Here is a 21,625-nt window from a genome sequence, read left to right on the forward strand (position 1 = left end):
AAGACCCTTCTCAGAATCCCATATAACATAAAACCACTTTCTCTCTCTATCCTTCCTATTTAAATTTCTTCCGATCAATCATAGTCAACATGTCTCAGGTATTTCTATTCTTCTTTTCTTCGTTCTTGACTCAGTATACACATTCTCAGCCATTTGATTTTCTGTTCTGTTTTGTTGTTACCATTTTTTTTTTCTTTTTGTTCCGTTCGAATTTATGTTTGTTTTTTCATGAATAAATCTTTGTATCATGGGTTGCTTATATCTTTCTTTTTTTTATTTTCCATTATATGTTCCTGAGATCTGGCATTCTATTTAGAAACTTGAGAATTAGGAATTATAATATATATATATATAATGTATATATTTATGTATCAGGTATATAATGCCAAAATGGGGTTGTAATTAAAACTAAGCTGAAAAGTTGGGCAGAATTATAATGAGAAGTGCACTATTATGGGGAAATCATTAGAAATTGTTTGTTTGTCTTACAATAATGGTTCAGCTGGATTTTTTTATTCTAGGTTCTGTAAAACTTTTAAGCAGTCAAATTTATGAAAATTGTGGGTTTCTAAATTCACCAATTTGAATTAGGGTAAAATTTTCGCCTAGCTTATTGGCAGAGTAAAACACATAAATTGGATTTCTTATTGTATGTTGGACTTTGTTCAATTATGGCCTTCTTCTAGAGATCTGTGTATTTGCTTCCTTTTTGTGGGAAATACTTCTCATGGGCATACATTAGCATGCGTATGTGCAAGACAACAGACACAAATTCCCATTGTGAACGCACTTATGCGCCTTAGCACACGAACACATTCACAAGGTCATTGATTCACAGCCAAGGCCACTTGAAAAGAGGACTTATACAATGTTGTTGAAACCATTAAAAGGCCGGTTGTTTCTGCCTGAAACCCCATTGCTCCCAAAGTTTCGAAAGCGTGTCAAAGACTCTCAGGAGCTTGAGGTTACTTGTTGTCTTATTTGCAAATTCATCAATTTGGATTCGGAGTGTTCTAGCAATTTTGGTTTTTATTTCCTTTGCTCATACATTAGCAAGCACAATCTGCGTGCCTAAGCATGTAAGTACAGGCATTTATACATCGATTCACAGCCAAGGCCCCTTTGAAAAGAGGCCATAGGCAATGAGTTGCGGAGACCATTAAATGTCTGTTAAGCCAGCCTAAAACCCCATTTCTTCCATGGTTTTGGAGGTAGCTTGGGTACCTGATTTTGCTTGTTTTCTCGTCTGCAATTTAAAAATTCTTGAAATGATGACCTGCCTTTTGATGGAAGTCATATGCCTATTTTTATACCATCGTTATAAAAGCTATTTTGATTATAATAGAGAAGCACTTTTAACTTAGCAAATCGTTGGTGTTGCAACTATCCACTATGTGCTATAATATTGAGCCAAAAATGCTCTACGATAATTCTTTTTCTTTTGTGGTATCTGTTTATTCTTTATTTCCATTACAATTTAGAAATCGTCTGCATGCCAAAATTGGCAACTTTTGTCGAAGCAATAACTATAAATTTGTTTTAGAAGCTAGAAAGTACATCAAAACTGGCCCCTAATTTTATAAATTTTTAGGTTGTCCTGAATCACTTTCTGGAATCTGCATTTCACCATGTTTATTGTGAAGCTTGAGTGCACGTGTAGCAATGAAAATTAATCTAATTCTTCAAAGAAAATATGGTTTTCAAACAATCAAGTGTTTTAGTATTAGCAGTATGTTCTATTTGTGTGCTTGTCTGTTTCTTACACTTGGGTTGCGTTTAAAATCCCATTGATTTTAAAATGGGTCCGTGGCATTTGAAGAGAAAATTCATCAATAAAATTTAACTCATTAGGCTACATTAGTGATTTCTCCGTATTTCATGGCACACAATTGTTTCATGTTTCCTTGAAAGCCTGTTTTTTATGGCTGTGATTTTGGAAATGGTCCCATTCAACATGGTAGACTCTTATCTTGAAATGCTATATAAGAAGTAAATAGGGCGGTTTGAAATTCAACAAGCCCCTGAAAAAGTTGTCTCGAATATAATGTCTTAAAACCTATTCTTGGCATTAGAATATTGCTAACAAAAATGGCAGTTACAGAATATTTTACAATGACCCTGTCTATTTCTGTTGGAACTTCAAACTGTTTGAGAAGAAGTCAAATTAAGCTGACATTTTAGAATCTAAAAACATATCTGAATGAGGTCATAATTCATATGTTATAATTCTGAAGCAGTTCCATCCCATTTAGAGAATTGTTTTATAAAATCAGTACGATTTATTTGTCATATATACCTTATTATTGAACTCCATTATATTTATAAACTCTTGACTTATGGTTTATGTTTCACACTTGATTTTGTTATCAAGCTGATTATTTGCTCTTATAGGTTTCTTATCTGAGATGCGAAATTGTTGAAATAAGATGTCTTATTTATCTGATTAGTTGGAGGCATAAACCTAGAGAACTCAAGGCTAATGTTAAATTGGCTCAAATTGTTTGAGAGGCTCGCCTCAAATAATGACCTTATATTTAGGAATTTCTCCCCTTGGTATTCTTTTTTTTTGCAATGATTTTATATCTCTCTTATTGTATCCTCTTGTGATGATAACTTGAAATTTATTCATTCTTAATGCAGACTGTTGTCCTCAAGGTTGCCATGTCATGCGAAGGCTGTGTTGGGGCCGTAAAGAGGGTTTTAGGCAAAATGGAAGGTTTGTTGTGCATCTGTGTTCACTTTATTTTTCATCTGTTCCAACTATATGCCATTTCAGATGCTGCATGATTATTAGAAACTCAGAATTCCTAACTTGCGTTGAGTAAAGTTCCCTTTTTTCCTTTCTTAAGCATAATGGAGCTTTTGTAATGTGGCCAAATGTTTGGGAATCGCTATGCAGTTCTGTCGAAATTCTGTTCCTCTGAAGTCTATAATTCTCCTCGTTGAAAACTTTGAGATGGTCCATGGCATAGTTGGTTGTTGTGTCAAGCTGTCTAATCATTTTGTAAAATACTAAAATCTTGTCAGGATTTTATATTAAGAAACACATGAATTGACGACTCAACTGGCCAAATGATTCCCTTTTCAGCATGGTCAAACATGTGCAATAAAAGATTAAATGGGAAAGCATGTGCAATTGAGAAGAAACCTCTTTGTTTCTCTGCTTTGTTGGTTAGCTTTTTGCAAGCGATCAGACTCCATGTAGCTGAAGTCAATATAGTATTTAAGATTTTCTAAAATAATAATATTAATAATGAGAAAATAAATATTGACATAATATATTACAAGAGCTTTAGCAATTGATTAGGCTCTGATTTCTGAATTCAATATGGAAGTAAAGCTTAATTTGTTTGAAATGGTGAATGATGATGAGGACTATTTACAAAGCCTGTACTTATTTTGGGATTACATGATATAGAAATTTCGGCCTAGATTATGATTGAATACAACTTTGCCTTGACTTAACATGTCAGAGATGGGTGGTTTTTACAATAATCTCAAACACAATCAAATGTCTGCTACTTGGTGCTCATTACTGTAACCACTGCTTTTACCATCAGCTGGGTAACACATGCTTATAATGTTATTTGGTTGATATATACTCATTGCATCCCTTTTGGACCGTCCTTTCAGGTGTGGAATCCTTCGATGTTGATCAGAAGGAGCAAAAAGTGACGGTGAAAGGCAATGTGCAGCCGGAAGCAGTTCTTCAAACTGTTTCCAAAACTGGTAAGAAGACTTCCTTCTGGGAAGAAGGAGCATCTGTTGCTGCCACTTAATTTGATCCCCACGATAGCTCTTTCGGAGTAAGCTGTGTATCAACTGGTTAGCATGGTGCACTTACGACGAGTATTTATGAACTGTGGAGTGTTATGAAAGGATTTACTTGAGTGTAAGCTAAATAATTTCTTGCCTGCTTTTCCAATATGATCTTCTGTACTAAGGAGTATTATAGTTTATGAATAGAAGAAAGTGTATTCCTTATGATGTCATTAGCTTTTGACCGTCCTGTAATGCTTCTGTTTCTGAAATGAAATCACAATCTTTAGAGGGAGAAAAATAAAATCAAATCAAAGGAAAAGGAGGGTTAGAAAATGAAGATGGTTGGTAAACAATTGTTCATCAGTTAACTCATTTGAAAAACAGAACTTCATTTCACTTTAGGGAGGAAGATGTCACGGGCCGAATGCTTTGCAATTCGATCCAAAAGTTTACGGCCCGGCCCAAAACCTTATGAGTACAGTCCTTGAAGCCCGATCCTATGTTATGCTTGAAGGACTTGGGCTTGAGAAGGTTGTTTGGACTTCAATATGGGCTACACAACTCTTAAATTCTGTAGTCTACTAATCAAGATAAAGGAGGACAAAAATAAGCCCATCCTTGATCCGTAGTTCCCAGGCCATGGTGAAGAAACCTAGTGACAGTGTCACATTATATAATAGTCACTGGCCTAACTGTCTAATCTTGAGTCTTGGACACAGTTGCTTGATGGTGACAAATTCACCTCGCACCAATGTAAGGTCTATAAAGGACTTTTATTTTTATTTTTAGCTTTCTCACTTTGAATTGTAGAAAATAAAAATGCCAATTCAAATTCAATTCACCCACGATTTACTTTGGGAGATCAGTTAGTTTTTTTTTTTTTTTTTTTTTCAAGCAAATTAACCTTTAATTAATCTCATCCGGTTTTTACACCAAATGTAGTAATCTAATGATATTTTTTTATCTTCTAAAATAAATGGTTCAGAAAGTTCCAAAGTAAAAGGAGATTTTTTTTTATAATTATTGATCGTATCATTGTAAAATACCTTTAAACAATACTATTGAAGCGACTTAAAACTTACAATTTTTGCTTTGAAAGAAAAAATAATTCATGTTCACATGGTCAATGCTTTTCAAGCAAGAGAAGTAGAGGCAAGTGACAAGTTTTGCTTGATGGTGAAGTAGTGATCTCCGAGCATTTACGTTTCTATCTTACAAAGTAGTAGATGAGAGTTCAAATCCTTGTAAAAAATCTCTGCATAACTTTTCTCAATTAATCAGAGAAAAATGAAAAAAAAAAAAAGCTTAAAAAACATAAAAGTAAATTTATTTGAAATGATTTGGTAGGCACATGACACCTTCCTAAAGATTATATTTGAGTTAAAAAAATGTTTAATGTAAATAGCAGGTTTAAATTTCTTGAAAATCATTTTTGTTTTCATGATTTTTGAAAATTACTTTGAGATAATTAAATAAAAAAATCCTAAGTTCATTTTCCTTTCTCCTTTTTCTTTTTCATGTCCTACCAAATGGTAGAGGAGAAAAATCTAAAATTTCTACACATATATTTCCTTTCCTCCCCATTCCTCTATTTGCTTTATATTTTTTGTTCCTTTTTGGTTTTTTTTGGCCTTTTTGAGTAAGTTTTTCTTTTCTCCGATTGTCCTTACTCCTTCCCTCCTCTCTCTCTATCTCTCCTCTTCCATTTCCTTCGTTCTAAAACATATATATCATCGCTTCGCTAACCAGACATATGATTCAAATTTTAAAGATTTCTGTTCCAAGACAAAATAAACGATTATCACCCAAAGATTCAATTTTCAGAAGAATAGTTTGTTCCATCTGACAAATGACAATCTAGAAAAATGACCATCAATTCCATAACCAAACAACTACCTCCTCCTCTGCGTTCAAGTCCATTTCAATGGCATTCTCTAACCTTTTGCGCTTATTGGGCAACACGCGGTCAGTTCTCAGAGGCAGAATAGTCCACGCCAAGATAATCACATCTGGGTTTCACCCAGATGTTTATGTAAACAACCATTTGTTATCAATGTACTTGAAGTTTGATTGTATCGAGGATGCTCGTAAAATGTTCGATAAAATGCCTGAACGAAATCTTATTTCGTGGACAACCTTGATCTCTTGGTATTCACAAATGGGTCTTGCAGAAGAATCTTTGAATTGTTTTAGACTGATGCTTGGTGATGGTTTTTATCCGAACCATTACACTTGTGTTAGTGCTATATCTGCTTGTGCTAGCATAGGGGCTATAAGAACTGGAAAAGAAATTCATGGAATGATTTATAGGTTGGAGCAAGAGATGAATAGTTTTGTTAGTAATTGCTTGGTCAATTTTTATGGGAAGTGTGGGTCGTTGAAATCAGCTCGGTTAGTGTTTGATGCAAATTTGGAGCCAAATTCAGTCTCTTGGACTTCACTTCTTTCGTGCTATTGCCAGTGGGGAGAAAATGTGGAGGGGCTAAACATTTTCTTGCGGTCTCACAAGGCGGGAGTGAAGCTTAATGAATTTTGTTGTGTGAGTGTGCTGGGGGCTTGTGCTGCATTGGTCAAATTAGAAGTTGGAATGCAGGTGCATTCGCATGCTGTCAAGTGTGGTTTTAGAATGGATCAGTTTGTTGTGACTGGGTTGATAAATTTTTATGCAAAGTGCAGTGAATTAGACCTAGCCCGTCAAGCATTTTGGGAGGTAGACAAGCCACACATGACAGCATGGACTGCACTAATAGGAGGATATACTCAACAAGGGAAGGGTAGAGAGGCCATTGATCTTTTCTGTATGTTTCGCTCTTCCGGTCTCATACCAAGTGAGAGAACACTTTCATCTGTGCTTGGAGCCTTTTCACATGCAATGGAAATCAATGTTGGGAAACAAATTCATTCTTTAATCGTAAAATTTGGATTCGGTTCATTTACATTTGTCAGCAATGCACTTCTGGACTTTTACTCAAAATGTGGGCTTCTCGTGGAATCTTTGAAGGCTTTTGAAGAAATGGATGCACATGATATTGTCTCTTGGAACACACTGATCTCTGGATGTGTGAATTCAGGTAGTTTTAAAGAGGCCATTGAATTTCTTCATCGAATGTTGTTTGAAGGGTTTGATCCTAATCTTTACACATATTCTAGCATTTTGAGCTTCTGCGGGGATCTCCCGGCTGTCGAATGGGGCAAGCAAACCCATTGCTGCATTATGAAACCTGGGTTTGATTCCAATGTGGTTGTTGGAAGTGCCCTCATTGACATGTACGCTAAGTGTGGACGGCTGAGTGATGCTCGGAAAGTTTTTGATAATCTTCCTTCAAAGAACTTGGTTTCTTGGAACACTATGCTTGTGGGATACGCACAGCATGGGTTCGGGAAAGACGCTTTACGTATCTATGATATGATGCAAAAAAATGGGGTTAAACCTAATGATATCACATTTATTGGAGTATTATCTGCCTGTGGGCATGTGGGACTCTTAGAGGAGGGATTGCATCACTGGAATTCCATGACCAACGACTATGGAATTGCCCCAAGGACGGATCACTTAGCTTGTGTTGTCAGTCTATTGGCCCGTAAAGGACAAACAAAAGGAGCTTTGGATTTCATAAGGAGTTTTCCCATGGAGCCCGATAAGGTGGTTTGGCGTTGTCTTTTGTCAAGCTGCAAATCTCACAAAGACATGGCTTTGGGGAAATATGCTGCTGAGAAAATTTTGAGCATCGATCCAGATGATACCTCAGCCCATGTCATGCTATCAAATATTTATGCAAAGGCAAAGATGTGGAATGAAACAGCTCAAATCAGGAAGCTAATGAAGGAAAAGTCATTGGAAAAGGACCCCGGATATAGCTGGACTGAGTTGAAGAACAAGATATATTCTTTTTCTGCAGGTCATAATGCACATTTTCAGGGATATAGTGTACATGAAGTTTTGGGTGGATTGACAGCCCAGTTGTTTGATGCGGGATATGTACCTGATACCAATTTGTCATTGAATTATGCGGAATAAGTGAACTGGAATAATGGACTAAGTATTTGGCGATAAAACCTTCGACTTTTGGCTGGATTGTCCGCCAATCCATCCACATATGAGGAGGAAAGGACTCTACCTTGGGAGAAAGCATTAACAAGTTAGAAGTGATGCTGATTTGTATGAAGGTAGTCACTAAATCCAAGGCTACATCATGTTATGAAGAGTTGTAAATTTAGTGAGACCACCAAATGATTGAGAAGCTGGTGATCTGAAGGATTCATTAAAATGTTAGTCTGCCGAGATATCCAATTCTTGGACCAGCTCTTGTTAACTATTTTAAAGACAGTTGCTGGCATAATTGATATGAACTTGCTTCCTTCTTAGACTTGACTCTGTACAATCTCCCTCAAGAACTCTCATCCTCGGGCTCTGGAGAAGTATAAGGTCCTTTCACAACTTCTTCTTCTTTCAGTATGAGTGAACTTATCTCGTTCAAGGGATTAGTTTGCCCTATTTGACCTGGACTTGAATCTTGGATTGTCCAATCACTCCTCTCTGGAGCTGATTTGCTGATATCTTAGCTCCGATTGTCTTCAGCATGGGAAATCACCAGGAATATGAAGAACTAGGATTAAATTCTCAATTGAAGAATGTCACTAGACAAATGTCGAATGCATTGGATATAGGTTGTGGTTATCGCAAAAACAAAAGTGAGCTGCGGCAAGGGAAGTTCAGTAAGATCATTTGCAGCCCCAATCATATTGAGATCAAGAATAGTTTCTCTTACGGCTGAATGTGATTTAACTGCATTTTTCTGATGGGAAAAATGGCTGCCTGAGTGTCGGAGTTGTGAAACAGCATGGCATATGAGTTGCATGCCTGAACTTCTTGAAGATTAACCCTATTGTCCTTGAGGAAAGCTAAGAAGCTAACAAGTTCTCATCAGCTGGATTGTATTGTATTGTCCACTATATGTCGACTGAAAATGGAACGCATTTAAAGATCTGGTGCTAGGTATACATTTGAAGCGTCCTTGACTAACACTTTCGGAGCTGATGTGCAAAGTACATTAGAAACTATATTCTTCACTTGAATAAATAAATTATTTTCTTTTTGGTTTTGTGGTGAACTATTTTTCAGACGCACAAATTTTAATGGACATACTACCCACCTTCACATTGAGAAAGTGTCTTCTTCTTTTCTTTTTTTTTTGGTAATGATTTTCTATCAGAAAAACTTCTGTAAATCCCAGTAGAAAAGTGTAGAACAGTCATGTATGGATTTATTTATACATTTTATATCACACATAAAGATGCTTTTCTCTCTCTTTTTGTATATATACACAAATATTTTTGGGTTGGGTGGTATGGGGTTGGGGCGAGTGTGTGCTGTTGTTATTAGAGACGAAATACTGCTATGGAGGGCTTGCATCAAGAAGGCACAAAACCCATAAGCAACAATAATATCGTACAGAGCCTGCTATATGGGTAGGTACGGGCGGAGACAGACCCAGAAACTCATGTAAAGGGGCAATACTGAATTTTTTGAATAATTTTAGGGGGGGGAGGTAATATTTCATAAGTATACATATCAAAATGACAAAAATAGGGGCAGTAATTGTGAAAAATAAAAATTTCAGGGGGGCAATTTGGGTCCATCTCTGGGCAGAGGGTGAGCCAGACATACCATGTCGTTACTCGCTAGTATCATCGGCCAATAAAGATATAACAATTTTGAGCAGTTTTTTTCTTAGTATTGGGACTCATTTCTCTGTACGGTGAATCTTCATTGATTGGGCATACCAATAACATGAAATGTCTGGCTCACCCAAGGATGGATTTGGCCCTAGCTGAATAGAGATATGCGGGGTAGGGCACAAAACAATGGCTAGGAAGTTTTCTGGGGCAGGCAAGGGATTTAAACAGTTAGTCTCTAAGATGAAAAGTGAGTCTTGTCATTAGCTATTAGGCTACCCTAACATGCTTGGAGTTTCAGGAAAAAAATGCAACAATTATAATTCTTAATGACATGCTAAAAGATTGCTTCTTAGATTAAAATGTCACATTTTTTTCTTAGATTACTTGTATAACTTCCTCTGCTTCAGTTCGACACAACAGACTCAACAAAATCTCATGCAATTGCTAAAATAAGATAGCACCTAATGAAACAAGGTGTAATAATAGTGTTTATTCATTGAAATATGTTTTAGAAGTATGCACACAATAGAGTTCATAAACACCATGATCATCATGCTAGAAAGATCCAAAAAAAAATAAATAAATAAATAAAAAAGAAGTTAAAAACTGTGTCCAGCTGCTCAGAGAAGCACACCACAGGTCACCTATCATCATCGTCAGCTCTCCGGAGAAACAATTCTTCTCTCCAGCTGCACCACAAAACATCCAGGAAAAGGAATATAGTTAGAACAAGTGGGTGTGTCGGTACCATTGAAATATCAACAGCACAATAACAAGGATTAAAAAAAAAAGTCAATTGAAACTGACTAGTTTGAACAATTCTTTAGAAGTTCATGAACTGAAGTTATACAATAATATTAATAAAATGGACAGAACAAAACCCTGACTAACGTTTACATTCTATGATTTATATCTACTAAAGTACAATAAATTTTAACAAATGATCAGTTATGTGGGTCTCAAAAAGTCATGGTGTAGTCTCACGGAGTTCCCGTGGAGAAATGCCTTTTAAGCTAGGTAAAAACTTAAATAAAAAAGAAAAAGCTCAAGTTTGTGTTCAGTAACTCTTACCAAAAAAAATAAAAAAATAAAAAATAAATAAATTTAAAAAAAAGAGTAGCCTAGTGCATGATGCCCCTGCCATTGTGTGGTCTGGAAAGGGTCCGAGTAATGCAAAATAATTTGCTTTCACCAGTTTTAAACAAAAATACATATTATGTATTATTGAAATTGGATGAAAGATGAAAGTTAACATCCAAGCTGTAATGACACCGAAAAACAGAGTCAAATTGAAGTCCCCAAATTTTGCAGTCTAGTAGTAGCAGCACACTTGTGTCAATAATTGAATCTCAACAACAATGCCATACGGCCACATGAATGAAGGGAAACGTAACCACAAACTAAGTGACCTTTCCACTTAACAACCAGAACAAAATTGATAAACAAGGACCACAAGAGAGGAAAATTATCCATCAAATAAAAGAAAGCATATAAGTCTTCTCAAGATAAGCTTGAAATCTACAAGTTTTCAACACAAAATGTGACCACCAATTAAGGGATCATTTTACTTCTTTTCCCCTGCTCATAAGATAGTAGAAATTGTCTTGCAAACCTTTCAAACAAAGCTCAAATCAAACACCTCATGTGACATGATGAGTCCCACACCACATGCGGCTGAACCCACACACGAGAAACAAGCAACAACTTGATGTGTTGCAACCTTATCTTCAACATCTGATTTAATATTCACATATTTCTATAAATAATAGGGAAAAATATAGTAATTCAAAAGCATAACACACGGTGATGAAATACTTTTCAAGCTTCATCTTGTGCCAAAATTTGATCATCAATCCTCTCTAAAATCGGGTAAATGAATGATCAAGAAAAATCAAGATTCAGAGCATATATATAAAGAATATTCTCCCTAAACATTTGGACATTTTTACTTGTCTAAATCACTAATTTTTATTATCAATATTATTTTTTATGACTGCATAACCGATCAGCAAAGCATGAGTGGATGAGCAATGACATGGTGACATGAGAAGAAGAAATGCAGGGTGTTACAATGCACAATTACAAAAGTACGTCCAACCTAAGGTTTGGACTGAATTTTTGTGCAAACTAATAAAAGATCACACTGTCCATTGACATGACTTAACAGTAAAAGTAGATACACTATTCTAAGGTTGTTCAGCACTATGTCAGATTTAAGGTGGGCTGACCAAAGGTGGGTCTCATCTCTTTGCATGCAAACCACAAAATACCCCATGAAACTTTTATAGTTAATAGTAGTCCCATGCATGTTAGTACCTCTGACATCTAGGCCCCATCCCATGGCCAAGGCATGTACAGGCACCTTGCAACCATCCCATGGCCAAGGCATGACAGGCACCTTGCAATCATCCCAAGGCCAAGGACAAGTGCATCTCCTTGTGGATGTATGTCTCAACAACATGGGTTGCATGACATGCACAACTGCCCCAAAAGAAGGGGCAGCTTGCCCAGCAACTTGAGGCAAGCAGCTTGACACTTTTGCTAGCATCCTTGCAATTGTGGCCTGTTCTGCCCAGTAACACCCATATTAGTGCAGTGGCATTTTCATTTTTACGCAGATAGGTTGCAGTTTCGTAAATTCCGATAATTACAGATTTCCTGCAGGAAGATGTATTTTGAATGCTTTGTTGACGAAAGGTACCTCTCTACCCATGGGCACAATGCCATGCCTTGGGGAGTGTCATTGCCATTTGTTGGACATCACAAGGACCATTACAAGGGCAATATGCAAGGATTGGTTTGATGATACGAAGACCATTTATGGCAAATGGTGGCAGCACAGGGTGCGCAGGACGGCATTTTATGGTGCTTAGTGGCATGTGGCTACGAGGCAACGCAGGGTTAGGGGCCTTTGCATGTTCGTCCCCATGAAGTTCTTCACTCTAATCAGAATGATTTGGTGCAATACAAGTGACTGATACTGGTGATGAGAGGTGATATTGGGTCAAGCCAACCCCTCCACACCTCTACAAGAAAAACCATGGAGTGCATGGCATGGACCAAATGATCCAAGCATGTCAAATAGACGAAGCACTCATGGGATGTTAGCAAAATGATGGACTAGCATGGCAATTGGTAAGGCCTGAAAGCTCACCAGTGTGACGTGTGTTGCTCTGGTCTTAGACAAGGCAGTTTCTAGCAGTTACTAAACTTATCAGAGATGGTAGCGGGGCAAACCATCCATACGAAGGCAAGGGAATTGTTGTCTATGTGGGTGATGTCTGTGCAAAAAAAGGCATCATAGTTACTGGTAACTGCTTATAGACTGATGGCATTTGAGGGGTTAACCAGATTAGCCCTACCAAGGCTACTATCAAGGAAGTTGTAGGTGTCAACTGTTATTAATACATTCCATATATGCAAGATAGTGTATCTGCAATTGTCATACTTGTTCAAAGTTGCAGTACTGATTACTAATATGGGGATCCCCCAGTATGACTCAGACCTCAGTCACTCATCCACATATTTAATGGAGAACAATAATAACAATATGCTAGATATAGGCTCAAAAAGTTATTTAAGGAAATTGTGAAAGATTTAATTAAAAAAAAAAAAAAAAACGCTATGTACACATCCCAGTTGTCTAGGTAACAAGCAAGAGTTCACTGCTGTATTGGCATTTCCTGGTGTTGCGCAGGCATCCGATTCCAAGGTCATGTTTTCTTATATCCTTAATGCTGGAATAGAAGGTAGGCCACTTGGTGTCCATCTATTTTGTGTATTCTTTGTTGGTTTGTTTACATTCACATCTAATACCTTACTCTTCCTCATCACACTTTAGGTAAGCCACAGTAAACTATTATGTACCAGAAGAAATCAAGGAAAATGCATATAAGTAGTCCCGATCCCATGCAAATGCATAGGAAAAACTGTTTAAATAATAATAATAATAATAAAACTAACATCTGCTTTACCAGGTCAACAAATTTGCTTGAAAAATATTAAAACATCTGCTATACCTGGACAATGGTTTCCCACTTGCTTCGCAAACTAAAGTATTCATGTTTGATATCATTCAAAGCCAGGAGGCACCTACAGAGAGAAAATTTTAAAATAAAACGAAGGAAAAGGTTTCCAAATTAACTTCCCAGAACACAAATAAAATATGTAATAATTTATTTTTTTTAATGCAGTTTACTATATCATACTTCAACGATATTGAAATAATGCTACAAAAAACACAAAAACAAACTAATCATCTTGAAATTAGGATATGCTGCAATATAAGCATTGTGAAATAAAACTGAAAATTAAGCATTGAAACTTTCAGCACCGAATTAGTAGTTCTGAGTACTTTAAGCAGCTGAATCTGTAGAGTTGGATTAAAGTTTAAAACTGTTCACTTATTAGCATTTAGTGGTAAGTCAAGTCGATCTTGTTAGACTATTACTACGTCCATAAACTTAAGCCTTTAAGGAATGGGCCCATCAAATGCATATCAAGCTCTCTAACACCCTACCTCACATGCGACTTTGTCTCACACATGGAGAGGCAAACAAATAGAACAAAATGAAGTGCAAACTTGCACAACATACCAGGAAAACAAATGCAAAAGTGAAGGCTTGAACCCAAAGACCTCCTAGAACCAAAGGTTATACCAGGTTAGACTACCACTTGCCTCAAAAGCTTAACCTTTTAAGAAATGGACCCAACAACGTATACCAAACTCCCTAACATCTCTGACTTAAGATTACTTTTCGAAAAAAAAATCTCTGACTTAAGAGTCAGACACTTGCATAAGTGGAATTTTCTTTCAATTGGTAACTAATTATGCATTACTAAGCACACTTGATAGAATGAGCACTAAAACTTTTCATTTTAGTTGAATTGGGACTCCCCCACACCCCAACCCCCACCCCCACCCCTCTTTCCCACCAATCCTTAACCTTTCATCCAATAAATGATGTGGCATTGCCCTGGTTTTCCGATGTAGATACTCTGGAATGTCATTGTATTTTGGAATGTGCCTGTACTAAAGTTAAGTAGTTAATAGAGATTTACAACTTCTACCAAATATTTGATACAAAGTTACAAACTACTATATTAAAGAATAAAATAAAAAATAAAAAGGAATGCTAACAAAAAATATATGGTTGTTTGAAGAAAAAGTTCATTACCCATCTTTAGATTTGTTGTCCACAGCCTGACGTAGGTTAGAACATGCATTTTTCATCTGAGAAGCACCAATGCTGGAAAATTTAATTGAAAAAAATTACAATAATGACTAGTCAAAGGTAAAGGCAAATGAACATCCTGTAGCATGCATATCCGACATGCAAAAATTAAATAGTTTCATTCAACACATCCTGCTTTATTTCCATATACATAAAACAAATAAAAAAAAAAAATAGGCAGCCAAATTGTATATATGATCTACATATAACCACCTTCCAGGAAAGTTTAAGGTAGGAATCAACAGCCGGTCAATACATTTAGATTAAGTGTGCAGGAAACATATGATCTGCCTTTTATTGTCCTGGTTTCATCATGAATTTCTATTTGGGGGGAGAAAATTGAAGTGACTTGGATCCAAGCTGAGGTAATATATTACATATATATATATATATATATATATAGTCTTGAAGTATATCATAACTAGCCATCATGTTAAAGTAACGGAGTTATGGATCTGAAATGAATGCTCCATTAGAAAATCAAACTATTATATTACCTTGTAGCACTTCCTCTAAGTTTGATGCAGTACTCATACATGTCATTGTAGTCCACAACAGATTGATCCCTGAAAACAAATTAAGAACAAACCAAACTATTACAAAACCAACACTAGGCCCAACAACATTGGGAAAAACCAATCATAGATAAGATATTGAAACATACAGAGCCGCGGTGATATCTCTTAGGACAGTACGAACATCTGTCAGGAACGTGGGAATCAACTCTACAAAAAAGAATGGACCACTTATCTCCTTCAGAGAATGACAAAGGCGGAATTTTTCATCCACAAAGCCCTACAAGGACAACATAAATGAATAAAAATCAATAATAAAAAACAGAATGTATCAATTTCTCTCTATTCACAGAAAACCATATATGTTCAATACACCCAAATCGAAATTCTTAAATTTGATTTGTTTTTTAATGCATTGTCCAACAATGTTGAATTGAACTATATATCAAAGTATTCAAGACAATAGTAACTGGGGTATCTTGTTCTTCAAATAAGACTATAAAAATTACGAGCCAGAACTATCTTCAGTTCATAATTCAACAAACAAAAGCAAGAAAGATTTTTTTTTTAAAAAAAAAAAAAAAAACAGAATTCTCAAACTCCATCTACTTATGATGCATTCACGAGATTGATCAATTTAATTGAAAGGAGATGATTCAATCACATATATAGGGAGAGAGATAAAACACATAGATAGAAAAAGAACTATGTGTGTGCGTTTATGTGTATATATATAAAAATAGATAGATATACAGAGAGAGAGAGAGTGTGTTACTTCTTGTTCCAGGGCTTTCATAAGTTGGAGGAGCTGCTGGTTGAGAGCTTCTTTATCCATTTATCAATAAACCCAGCGAAAGGTGTTCAATTGCAGAGAGAGAGAGAGAGTGTGTGCGCGCGCGCACATACATCAACACACATGTATGAGTGTGTGTGTGTCTGTATGTGTGTGTGTGTATATATATATATATATAAAGGCGGTTTGGGCAAAATTGAATGCAATTTACAGTTATGAGAGAAGACAAAAATGAGAGAGAGATAGAAAGCCATTCTTCGCAACGGTCCTCTCTGTGTTTGCAAAGTGTTTCATTATTCCCTCAAAAACTTGCTCCCCACTGGCTCTGCGCTCGCGTCACCTTGGGGTTCACGAAATAAGTGTAATACTTTTCTAAAAATTATGACATCATCATCTTAAATTTAATCAAACATTTTTTTTTTTTTTTGGTTTTCTTTGTTTTTGTGGAACGGAATCTTAATTGAACCTTTTTAGTAAAAAGGATTTGTCCTTTTTATAGTTTAGATGGATTCACAGTATTACAATTTTTTTTTTCTTTTACTTTTCAGCTCTTTTTTATTGCTTCTTTTTATCTTTTTTCATTAGAAAATAGTCAAAAGACTCTTTAGTTTTAAGTTTTTAGCAAGAAAATATGGAGAATTTGCCTTCAAAAAAAAAAAAAAAAAAGAATCACTAAAAAAATGACTCAATGTGATTATCATTAGGAGTTGAAATAAATTTAACATTTATTACCGGTGTCAAATTTGATTTAGTAATTAAAAATTATTACACTTTAGGGTTCAAAATTATTTGATGCGGAGGGCATTCCTCCTTCTACGCCACAAACTAAAATTCTTACAAAAAATGATTAAACTTTCATGTGAATAGCATAATTTCATGATAACAAATGGCTAGTTTAGTAATATACAATTTATTGCTTATAAAAACACATTTGAAGAATAAACGTTTGATAATATCCATTTTGTTCATAAATTATCTAAACACATATAAACAAAAAAGTGTAACATTACCCAGTAAATCTGTTTCACTTTATTAAAAGTAAATAACTTTTTTTTTTATTTTTATTTTTTTATCATTGGCAAGAACTTTTTATTTTATTTTTATTTTTTTATCATTGACAAGAAATTCATACACCCACTTTGCTTCAAGACCCAAATGATCACCATCCACCTTGAGAGATTAAGAAAATACCAGTAAAAAAATAAACTTAACATTAGATACTTAAAAAAATAAAAATAAAAATTTCCACACAATACTACTTATTCTACTGGAAAGTGATCAATCTGATTGTTGTAAATCGTGTCTTTGGTAGAATTTTTTTTTTTTTTTTCAGGCCTTTGGTAGTTTTACTATCAACTTCTTGTGTAATAATTAGGATTAAAAAAAAATATAATGACTTATTTTATAAATTAGATTGAGACTCGTTAAAAATTGTCTTAAGTAAACGAGTTAAGCTCAAGCGCCCAACAATGGATTTATTGATTAAACTAACTTTAACATACAATCGAAAAATATAAATAAATAAATAAATAAAAATATAAAATAAAAATGTAAACCATATTACATTAGGGTCAAGCATAAAAAAACACTCCTAAAGCATGCTCACAATGCATATCACACTCCTCACATGTAAAAAAAACACTCCTAAAATTTTAATTTGGTACAAATAGGTCCCCCTGACAAATTTAAACTCTAAATTGACTAAAATACCCTTACTGAACTATTTTATAAAAAATATAAAAATAAATAATTTTATAAAATGATCGAAAATGACAAATGCCCATCTCTGGGAAAAAAAGCACATTTGACAGCTGAAAGTAGTTGATTCTTAAAAGTATACTTTGTGTGGAAACCCCATATTTACATGAATACAGTAAGAAATTTAAGAATCAACTACTTTCTACTAAGTTATGTCCAAAGACACAGACACAGTTCATACAATGTAGGTCTGAATAAGTTATGTTCGCGATTTTTGGTTTATTCGTCTTAATCTATGAAGCACGGATACGGACACGGGACACGGGTATGACACGATACGGATATGGCGACACAGCAAATTTCAAAAACACAGGACACGGATACGGCAGGGATACGGCTATAAAATAATATATATATATATATATATTCAAAATCCACAATTCATCATCTAAGTATTTAAGAACCAAGTAAATAATTTATCACCCAAAAGTCATAAGTTCAATAACTAAAAATCTATAATATATGCATCTTTCATCATTAGCCACTGATCATATAAGATTCGTACAAATAATAACTGAACAGTTTACTTATCAAAAAAACAAAAAAAACTGAACAGTGATTAATTGATAACAGTGAGCCCAAAAAAGAAAAGGAACTCTATAATCCTCTTCATTGAGTTGGATCTTCTAGAAATTCATCGTCATTTCCATCTCCCTCATCGGTAAATATCATGGCCTCCAAGTCCGGTTCATCAAGTGAAAGATTTGCAATCTCAAGTATTCCACTACCTTCTAAGGAATCAAATGCATCTCCCCCAACATCCCACATCTTAGTTTCACCCACATTATATTGTGGAGTTCTCCTTGATAGAAGACGAAGGTTGGAATGTACAAATACCAAATCTTCGACTCTTTGTGGTGCTATCTTGTTCCTCTTCAAAGATTGGATAAAAGAATATGTACTCCAATTCCTCTCATAACATGAGGAGGAACAAGGATGTCCAAGTACCTTCAAAGCCAAAGATTGGATGAGGGGTGTTGAAGCTCCATAAGAAACCCACCAAATTGCTGGCTCCATAAGTCCTCTATCATTCAAGGAATCAACCGATCCAAACTCTCTAAAACCCGCCGAAAAACAAGCATACTCTTCTTTAACCTTCCTTCTCTCCACATCATTAGTAAAGTACCTTTGGAAGCATTTTTCTCTTAAACTTGAAATCTCTTGATCTCTATGTAGAGGAACATGATTGGGAGCCTCTTGAAGCCATTGTGTACTATAAAACCTAGAAGTGACAAAATGATAGCTAAAAGTTAATTTGACAAAAATTCAAATTAGAACCTAAAAAATGTATAAAATATTAAAAATTACCTTGGATTCAAGGAATGTGCTAAGCAATGAAGGGGTGTGTTGCTCTTACTCCATCTAGCACTTAATATTTCGCGCACCACCAAAAAGAATGGAGACTCCTCATGCTCTTGCTTTCTTTCCTGATGATAAATAGCGGCCTTCACTTTAGCTATCATGGAGTCCCACATCTCATACACCAAGTGAAGACAAGGAACATCCGTATCGGCCCTCCTAAGCATATCATAGATTGGCTCAGTAAAGTTAATTATGTAATCAATATCTCGCCACCAATCATCTATTTTTGTCTTGACAGTTAAGGCCCTTTGAACATTATCTTCCCTATAAGATGTCCAAAAATCACTCATCACCATGTCTTGGAGACCACGTTTTATTTGCTTAAATCTTCTTAGCATCACAATCATTGAAGCAAAACATGTATCCGCAATAGAAAGCATGGTTAATTACACATTTTCATGAAACATTGCCAATCTCATGGAATGATTCATTATAAAATTTTTAATAAACATACAATCATCGATAATAGTTGTAATCCAATGGCATTCTAGAAAAACAACTTCATTGGCATCGGTATTTTTGGCCGCACAAATATTTTTCAAAGCAAGGTTGAGGGTATGAACCACACAAGGAGTCCAAAATACTTTTGGAAATTGGACTTCAACAAACAATCCTGCACTCCTACAAACAGGAGCATTATCGGTAATAACTTGGACCACATTATCGGGTCCAACCTCTTGAATGGTCTCCTTGATCAACTCCGAGATGAAAAATTTATCTTTGAATTCACCTTCACAATTTACCGCTTTCAAGAACATAGGACCATTTACACTCATAGCCATAAAATTGATGATTGGCCTCCTTTGTGGATTCGTCCATCCATCACAAATAATAGTAACACCATTTTCCTTCCAAGAAGCTTTAATTGGAATCATCAACCTCTCTATGTTTGCTCTCTCATTTTGAAGAAGAGTAGTCCTCAACATGTTGTAACCGGGAGGAATATAGCCACTAATACCATTATTAGAGGCATAAGTGTAAGAGGCAACATAGTGTGGGTTCCTTGCAAGGTGAAAAGGCAAACCGGCCGAGTAAAACATTCTTGCAATTTCACTATGCAATTCATCACGAGCTCCAAGATTAAATGCTTTTTCAATCGCCGAACTAGTTTTCCTCTTTCTTGGTTCAAAAACATCAAGCATAAATGGCCCACCTCCCGTGCTTACAGTTGCACTTGATGAAGATCCAGCTTTGCTTGACTTTGTGGAAGGTGGCAAAGGAACCTGTTTTGGCATCTTTCTCTTAATTCTTATTTCAGCTTGATTACCTAACCTTTGCATTTCTGCTATATGATCATTAGTCACTTTTTTACATGCTTGAATGCCATGTCCCGAGATTTTTAGCAAATGCGCTTTCACCCTATAGTATGATCCCTTAAAATTCCCTTGACAATAATTGCATTGAAATTTTATATTTCCCCCTCCTCCCCCAACCTTATCAAACTTTTTAACATATTTCCAAAGAGGGGTGTTATCATCAGGTTCAACCCCACTGCTAGAACCTTGCACATTCATTTTCCTAATAACAAACAGTTATATATAAATGCAAAATTACAAATAAAACTAAAACAAATAACAAGACTAATTTTAATAATTTTTTTTCATCATTCTTATAAAAATTTCATAATAATTTTTTTTCCCCAGTGCTAATAGTGGCAAATTCCTTCCAATTCTCTAAGACTAATTCAACTGTTAGTAATGGCTTAAAGAGGCAAGCTACACTAGGTAAAACGTTTTAAATGCAATTAAAGTGTCATCTTACCAAATACGGGCAAGTAATATTTGAATCATGTTGTGTCAGGAGATGGATAACAAGATAATTTTAAGGCTTTCATTATGATTTCTCAGGGCTCCAAAAGGAAGAGAAAGTGAGGAAAAAAAGTCAGTTCCAAATAATTCTGTATCGTTGAATAATAAGCTTTTTTATTTATTTATTTTTTTTTCCCGGTAAATTGCTTATCTAGTTCTCTTTCAGTTTCACGAAGTCTTGTACTGTTGTACAACTTGTACAAAAAAAAAAAAAAAAAAAAAATCTTTTTCATGTACGTTACAGAGGTCTAATTGAAGAAGATGAGAGAGGAAGTGAGAGAAAAGAAACTTACTTGGTGGATTCGCCATAGTAGACACCGGAGATACAAAAAATCTAGTGGAGAGTTGCTGTCCCTGAGCTCGTAGTCGCATCTGAGGAGAGGAATCGCCTTGTGAAGGAACGGAGGATTTGGGGATTTTGGGTCTAGGGCACAGAAGACAGAACCGACGACACTTAGAATTTTACTGTGTAAGTGTGTAGTCTTTAGTATATATTATATAATTGTTTTATATTTTTTTCAAAATTTTACTTTTAACTTCTAAAATTAGTAAATTACATTAGGTACCCATTTATCTTTAAAAAAATTACAAAATAAACCCCGTCGTGTCCACCGCCGTGTCCCCCGCGTGTCCGAACCGTGTCTAATAAAAAATTATTTCTGGACACTCCACAGAAGTGTCGGACACGTGTTTGACCTTCGGACACGCGTGTCG

At 35.4% G+C, this 21,625-nt stretch overlaps 3 protein-coding genes across 7 annotated transcripts; 2 read left to right on the plus strand and 1 right to left on the minus strand.

The window, feature by feature from the left end:
* LOC132311847 (copper transport protein ATX1-like) lies at window positions 1–3,992 on the plus strand. Its single transcript, XM_059809972.1, has 3 exons — window positions 1–98; window positions 2,641–2,716; window positions 3,634–3,992. Exons 1-3 carry the CDS (start codon window positions 90–92, stop codon window positions 3,777–3,779), a joined length of 231 nt encoding a protein of 76 aa, XP_059665955.1. The 5' UTR covers window positions 1–89; the 3' UTR covers window positions 3,780–3,992.
* Window positions 3,993–4,098: 106 nt separating this feature from the next.
* Window positions 4,099–9,072, plus strand: LOC132311846 (pentatricopeptide repeat-containing protein At2g27610-like). The gene has a single exon (XM_059809971.1). The coding sequence runs from the start codon at window positions 5,687–5,689 to the stop codon at window positions 7,778–7,780; it is 2,094 nt and encodes a 697-aa protein (XP_059665954.1). The 5' UTR covers window positions 4,099–5,686; the 3' UTR covers window positions 7,781–9,072.
* Window positions 9,073–9,896: 824 nt separating this feature from the next.
* On the minus strand, window positions 9,897–21,371 carry LOC132311848 (histidine-containing phosphotransfer protein 2-like). 5 transcript variants are annotated; one of them, XM_059809975.1, is made up of 7 exons: window positions 21,205–21,371; window positions 15,966–17,153; window positions 15,340–15,470; window positions 15,173–15,241; window positions 14,619–14,690; window positions 13,461–13,533; window positions 9,897–10,130 (listed from the first exon to the last, which is right to left on the minus strand). In XM_059809975.1, the coding sequence occupies exons 2-7, from the start codon at window positions 16,023–16,025 to the stop codon at window positions 10,098–10,100; spliced, it is 438 nt and encodes a 145-aa protein (XP_059665958.1). In that variant the 5' UTR covers window positions 16,026–17,153; window positions 21,205–21,371; the 3' UTR covers window positions 9,897–10,097. The 5 variants fall into 5 exon arrangements, 3 of the variants coding, with proteins under 3 accessions (XP_059665958.1, XP_059665957.1, XP_059665956.1); XR_009483122.1 differs by lacking the exons at window positions 9,897–10,130; window positions 13,461–13,533; window positions 14,619–14,690; ... (1 more) ...; window positions 15,340–15,470; window positions 15,966–17,153 and adding exons at window positions 18,177–18,963; window positions 19,050–20,621; XM_059809974.1 differs by lacking the exons at window positions 9,897–10,130; window positions 13,461–13,533; window positions 14,619–14,690; ... (1 more) ...; window positions 15,340–15,470; window positions 15,966–17,153 and adding exons at window positions 18,177–18,963; window positions 19,050–19,259.
* Window positions 21,372–21,625: the final 254 nt, after the last annotated feature.

The sequence above is a fragment of the Cornus florida genome, unplaced genomic scaffold, assembly GCF_030987335.1.
Source record: "Cornus florida cultivar Cherokee Brave unplaced genomic scaffold, ASM3098733v1 CherokeeBrave_3.0.0_Hap2_Chr06, whole genome shotgun sequence".
NCBI lineage: Eukaryota > Viridiplantae > Streptophyta > Magnoliopsida > Cornales > Cornaceae > Cornus > Cornus florida.

Bases quoted from the DNA above. Each gene is read 5' to 3' on its own strand.
- LOC132311847 (XM_059809972.1), top strand. The intron at 2,717-3,633 runs GTTTGTTGTGCA...CCGTCCTTTCAG, and splicing joins GGTTTTAGGCAAAATGGAAG to GTGTGGAATCCTTCGATGTT.
- LOC132311846 (XM_059809971.1), top strand. From the start codon at position 5,687: ATGGCATTCTCTAACCTTTTGCGCTTATTGGGCAACACGCGGTCAGTT.
- LOC132311848 (XM_059809973.1), bottom strand. From the start codon at position 19,483: ATGCTTTCTATTGCGGATACATGTTTTGCTTCAATGATTGTGATGCTA. The intron at 18,964-19,049 runs GTAATTTTTAAT...TGTCACTTCTAG, and splicing joins GCACATTCCTTGAATCCAAG to GTTTTATAGTACACAATGGC.